We start from the raw sequence: 5,805 nt of genomic DNA, 5'->3' as shown, positions 1-5,805 counted from the left end.
GTACTAACAAATATTTTCATAATAAAGTGAAAAAAAACATGTTCTGATGTCTCATTATCCGTGGACATGGGATATATTGGTTTCAGGTGTAAAATTATGTCTGTTTGTGTATGCTAGGAGCGAAGTTGTTCTTTGAGCCTGTAAAATAAGAATTCAAGATGCCTATATACACAAGGACTAACATAGCAGATGCTGCTGCTGAAGGAGATGAGAATAATGGAGCAGTTGAATATAGTGTTGCCGACAAAGAATATACACAGGAAAATAGAACACAAGAATAGGAAAATCAGTTAGATAACTTAAAAGTGTTAATGAACATAATCTTGGTTGAATGAGAAGAAGAGCAGCACACAACCAGAGCATATCTGACGTACATAAATAAAGTCCAAACGCACACATGTGAAAGTATACAACCGAGTAAAGATAACATCGTAGTTCGGAAACTGCCAGAACTCCAGGCAAGTGTTAGAGCTTTTGATGATCAGCGGCTAAATGTAGGGTTCCAATCGTTTGAAATGTTTTTGAGAAACTTTGAATTAGCCAAATATGGTTGGTTGGAAAGAGAAAAAGCTGTTCAAGTAATTAGATTGTAGGAAGATGCTCCGGCAATGTAGATAATGTGTTGGCCACAAGACAGTTTAAGAAGTTATTCTGAAATAAAACGACGGTTATTTGAGAATTATGCCTTACCTGATGTAAGAAAGGGGGACAAAAAAGAAAATTACAAGCCCAGAGTTTTGGAAGGTGAATCACTTCTTAGTTTTGCAACTCAGAAGGTGATAACAAAGCAGTTGCCCACAAACATATTCGCAGATTAGAAAACCCGTACTTATGTGGTTATTTGTTTGATGAATATTGCTCCTTAGCAGACATAGTAAGCGTAATACAAAATATTCTAGACAGTTTGCCAGAAGAAAAAATGACTGGGTATAACTGCCCCGATTAAGAGAAGTTAGCAGCCATAAGATGCGCTCACCAACCCCTAAAACAGGAGAAGGGAAAACCTAGTCAGCAGGTGAGCAGAGTCCTCAGATGCTGGCAGTGTGGGGGAAAGGGGCATCGACGACTCTAGTGCCCCACCCAAGGATCTCCCCGTTGTTACACTTGGGAGGCCTACGGTCATGTATCTTGAGAGTGGCCAGCAAAAAACACCGAGGGCGGGCGGTCTGTGGCACACACACCTCCTCCCGCCCAATATCCAAGGAAAAGGAAGCAGATTAAGTGGGAGACGAGCGAGATTAATAACCCCCCCCCACCACCCAGCCCTATGGCATCAATAGCAGCAGCCAAGGCAGCGATGGGAGTAATGGCGACGGACGTAGAGCAGATACTGTGACCCCCTTTCAGTATCACTGACCTCACCCCCGCAGCACTCGGGAGCAGCGGCATTGCAGCTGAGGTTATTGGCCTGTGCCCCATATATCGTAATGGCCGGCTAGGAAAGTTAGCGGTTAGGATTGACCTGCCAGATAAATCCATTCGAGCGCTGATTGACATAGGCGCCAGCGTTTTGCTCATTGAAAAAAGATTCTCCTCAAACCCACTACAGTCAGCGGCATCCCTCGTCCTTGACACGCCAGGAGGAAATAAGATATGCTTAAACCATACAACGATCGTCAACTTAAAGGTGTGATCTGGGAAGTTTACACATATTTTTTTTACCCTCCCACCTTGGGAATTCAAGGAAATATGCATTTTTTGAGAAAAATATACAATAACAGTAAAATTAGGACAGTGCATTTTGCCGATAGAAGTTCATGAGAGAGTAAGTGTTTATGCAGGCACGGAGAGACATTTAAGTACGGTAACAGCTGTACCTTAGAGACGAGAAGTGTTGTCTCCCCAGAGACTTACGAGCATATCAGTGACCCTGTGTTGCCCTTTTCCGGAAGGAACCAAGGTCGTTGTAAAACCCCAAGACAATTAGGCGCAAGTGATTGTAGACGGCATATCTGAAATAAAAGGGAAAAGAGCTGATATACCAATAGTTAATTTATCAAACAAAAGAGTAGTATTAGGAAGTGATTCTGTATGTGAATTGGAGTTACGTGAAATTGTTATTAACCCTGGATAGGTAGCGAGGTGTCGGATTTGGCCGGGACGTGGCGCAAAAACTTGTTTTTTCGTTTCTGCGCATAGACGCCTTGCAGGCTCTGGCCTGTCTACCCAGGAGCCGTTAGTTGCTCACCAGCTTCATCGCAGGAAACATTCGCCACTTCTCTACTCCGACGCATTCGTCAGATATCGGCCTCCAAAGTTGGAATTGTTGCATATTAGCAACCACGTTACCGTAACAGGGGTATGTCACGCATACGCAAACATTTTGTATTTTACATTACTGTATTATTATTTAGTGAAATAATGTAATTGTGTCTATCGGAACATATCAGTGAATGGTGTAGGTACTTGTACCAATCGCCATTTTGTTTTGAAAGCAGCAAGAATGTAATTTTGAGGCTAATTTCTAATTTTCTATTTTTTCCTGTTTTCAGATTTTCAGCATGGCGAAGAAATATCTCAAGGAGGAGGAGTTTTTGGAGCTCCTTTTCGTCAGTAGTGATGAAGAAGAGCCTTTGACCCTTACCTTTGAAGAAGACACTATCCAAGATGACCTGGTCGACAATGAAACCTTGCTGCGTGAGGAAAACGAGGATCAACTTTTGGCTGCTAAAGTAGCGAAAACAGCGCATGAAGAGAGACATGATTTTGCTGTCTCGCACGCAGTTAGTCTTGTTTCCGTTGTTCCTGTGACTCCTGCAGAATCTCCTCCTTCTTCAGCGTCTTCTGGGCCTTCTTCAGTGTATCCTGGGCCTTCTTCAGCGTATCCTGGGCCTTCTTCAGCGTATCCTGGGCCTTCTTCAGCGTCTCCTGGGCCTTCTTCAGCGTATCCTGCGGTTCCTGTGCCTCATCTTAGTCCCGTAAAGATTAGGAGTAGGAAAAGGAGGAGAGGACCTCTTTGCCCTGCAGAAGGTGTGGCATTGAAGAGATTGCCGGATAATTCTTACGTGGCTAGGGACAACACGAAGTGGCACTCAGAGCCAAACCCAACAATGCCACCAATCTTGAAGATTGACCAGTTTGACAGTGCCAGTCCTACCATGGCTGTCTTCGGGTGTAGGACTCCTGCTGAAGTGTTTGACAAATTTTTGACAAATATAATGCTTGCAGAAGTGGTCATCCACACCAACGACAAAATCCTAACCCTACAGAACAAATACAAGCGGCAAAACGACCCCACCTTCAAGGATGTGACCCTCATGGAGTTACGTGCCTTCCTTGGGATCCTCATCATGACAGGGGCACAGAAGGACAATCATTTGACAGCGGAAGAGACGTTCTCTAAGTCTCTAGGATGTCCCTTCTACAGGAGCATCATGAGTGAGCGCCGCTTAGGCCTTTATTAAGAGGGCCCTACGTTTTGACAGCATTGCCACGAGGGAGGAGCGTGTGACACATGACAAATTTGCTCCCATAAGGAATTTGTGGGACCAGGTCATTGCCAATTGCATTGCCAACTATGAACCCAGTGGGCATCTCACTGTGGATGAGCAGCTCCTCGGCTTCAGGGGACGGTACCGTTTCAGGATGTACATCCCGAATAAACCAGCAAAGTAAGTAAAAAGTTTTATATATATATATATATATATATATATATAGATATATATATATATATATATATATATATATATATATATATATATATATATATATATATATATATATATATATATATATATATATATATATATATATATATATATATATATATATATATATATATATATATATATATATGATAGATAGATATATATATATGCAATATTTTTAATTTTTTTGATATATATGCAATTTTAAAAAAAAAATTTTATAGGTCTAGTTTTGTTTTCTTTATATTTATTGTCTCTTTTATTTAGATTTTTTTATATTTATTGTTTCTTTTATTTTGTTTTCTCTATATTTATTGTTTCTTTTATTTTGTTTTCTTTATATTTATTGTTTCTTTTATTTTGTTTTCTTTATATTTATTGTTTCTTTTATTTTGTTTTCTTTATATTTATCGTTTCTTTTATTTTGTTTTCTTTTCTCTTAGGTATGGCATCAAATTAGTTATGGCATGTAATGCAGACACGTTCTACATGTGCAATGCCATTCCCTACCTGGGCAAGGGAACTACCAATACAAGTACGCCCTTGGGAGAATACTTCACGTTGGAGCTAACCCGACCCTTCAGGAAGGCTGGGCGTATTGTTACGACGGACAACTGGTTTACTTCCCTGCCACTAGCCAAGGCTCTCCGTGAACGTGGGATGCATTTAGTTGGTACTATTCGTCCAAAAACGTACCTGCCTACTGTGTTGCTGTCAACGCCCATGGAATTAGGCGAATCTGTTGCCACGTATAATTACAAGGACAAGGTCACCGTTTTGTGCCAACGTGTCAAGCCGACGAAAAGGATCCAGATTCTTTCCACAGTTCATCACAATCCCACAGTTATTGAGGATCATAAAAGTCACATGCACATGTTTTATAATGCCACAAAGGGAGGAGTTGACACGTTCGATCAGATATGTTCTGCCCTGACCTGCAGCAGGAAGACCCGGAGGTGGCCCGTATGTGTCTTCTATGGGATTATCAATCTTGTTATGAATAATTCCTTTTTTCTCCACCAAAATTTGCCTGACAACACCTTGTATAACAGGAGGCAATTTCCTGCAGAATTGGCCATGGAACTCGCCCGTGATGCAGCACTTTCAAGACTCGCAAACAAGAGGTACCTCCCAAGGGACTTGACTTACCTCATTTGCTCTGTTTTTGCCGTACAAGAGCCCGAAGACGAGAGTCCAGACACTCCAAAACGAAGTGAGAAGCGCAACAGATGCCCTCTTTGCCCTTCTTCTTCTAATGTCAGGACCAAGTTTTTGTGTGGCAAGTGCCATAAGCCTGTTTGTAACTCCCATGTCAACTACACCTGCGACCAGTGCCAACTCAAGTAGTAAGTTTCACGAATTATTTTTCTTACCCGTTTATACTTACTAAAAACAATTTTTAACCTTTTTGCTGTCATCTAGGGTCATCATAGATTATTTATTTACCATTTTATTGCATATACATCAATTATTAGTACTCTTTCTAGATATGCCTTTCTTTTACGTCAATGGCGCAGGGTACGTGTTACATTTGAACTAAGCTTTTGCCCAGTTTATATTAACTATATATAATTCCTAAGGTTTTGCCATCATCTGGGATCATTGTAGATGACTTTTGGAAAAATTCATCCAAATATGATAAGTATTACCACTATAAATATAGCATTCCTTTCACACAAATATTTTGTAGTGATTTTACTTATACAAAAATTAACCGCTTTTTCTTTTCTTTACAGATCTGGCAGTTTTGCTGATATCGGCGATTTTTTTACGTCAAGTTGTGCACACAGGACTCTAGTTGCAGCACCCAAGTGGTTTTTTGTTCATTGTTTTATTTTAAAGTGTCCAGTGCAAGTTATTTAGGAAAAAATTTATTTTTATACTTATTGTCGTATTTATGTAAGTACAGTGTTATTTTATATTCAAAGTTTTTTTTCTTCCACACCAGTAGAAAGTAGACTCTTTAAACTAGTAAACTATAAAAAGAAAAAATTGTAAATTGGTATCCTCCCGTTAACAATCCCCCCCCCCCCCGAAAGGGAGTGGTAACACATATGACACCACTCTACCTGTTACGGGCGGGTTTGGTCACGCTACCTGTCCAGGGTTAATGGGATTTTGGATGCCACAACTCCAGCTCACACAGGCGAATGTACTC

General features: G+C 40.6%; 1 protein-coding gene across 1 annotated transcript; it reads left to right on the top strand.

The window, feature by feature from the left end:
* Nucleotides 1–617: 617 nt before the first annotated feature.
* Nucleotides 618–4,976, top strand: LOC137650982 (piggyBac transposable element-derived protein 4-like; the record flags this gene model as incomplete). The annotated part of the gene is given in 5 exon segments (XM_068384120.1): nt 618–744; nt 1,371–1,629; nt 2,555–3,395; nt 3,397–3,611; nt 4,091–4,976. Coding segments are annotated over 5 exon segments (2,328 nt in total), but the record flags the coding sequence as incomplete, so codon positions are not given.
* Nucleotides 4,977–5,805: the final 829 nt, after the last annotated feature.

Source organism: Palaemon carinicauda, chromosome 12 (genome assembly GCF_036898095.1).
Source record: "Palaemon carinicauda isolate YSFRI2023 chromosome 12, ASM3689809v2, whole genome shotgun sequence".
In the NCBI taxonomy this organism is placed as follows: domain Eukaryota; kingdom Metazoa; phylum Arthropoda; class Malacostraca; order Decapoda; family Palaemonidae; genus Palaemon; species Palaemon carinicauda.
This window is presented reverse-complemented; position numbering and strand designations above follow the sequence as displayed.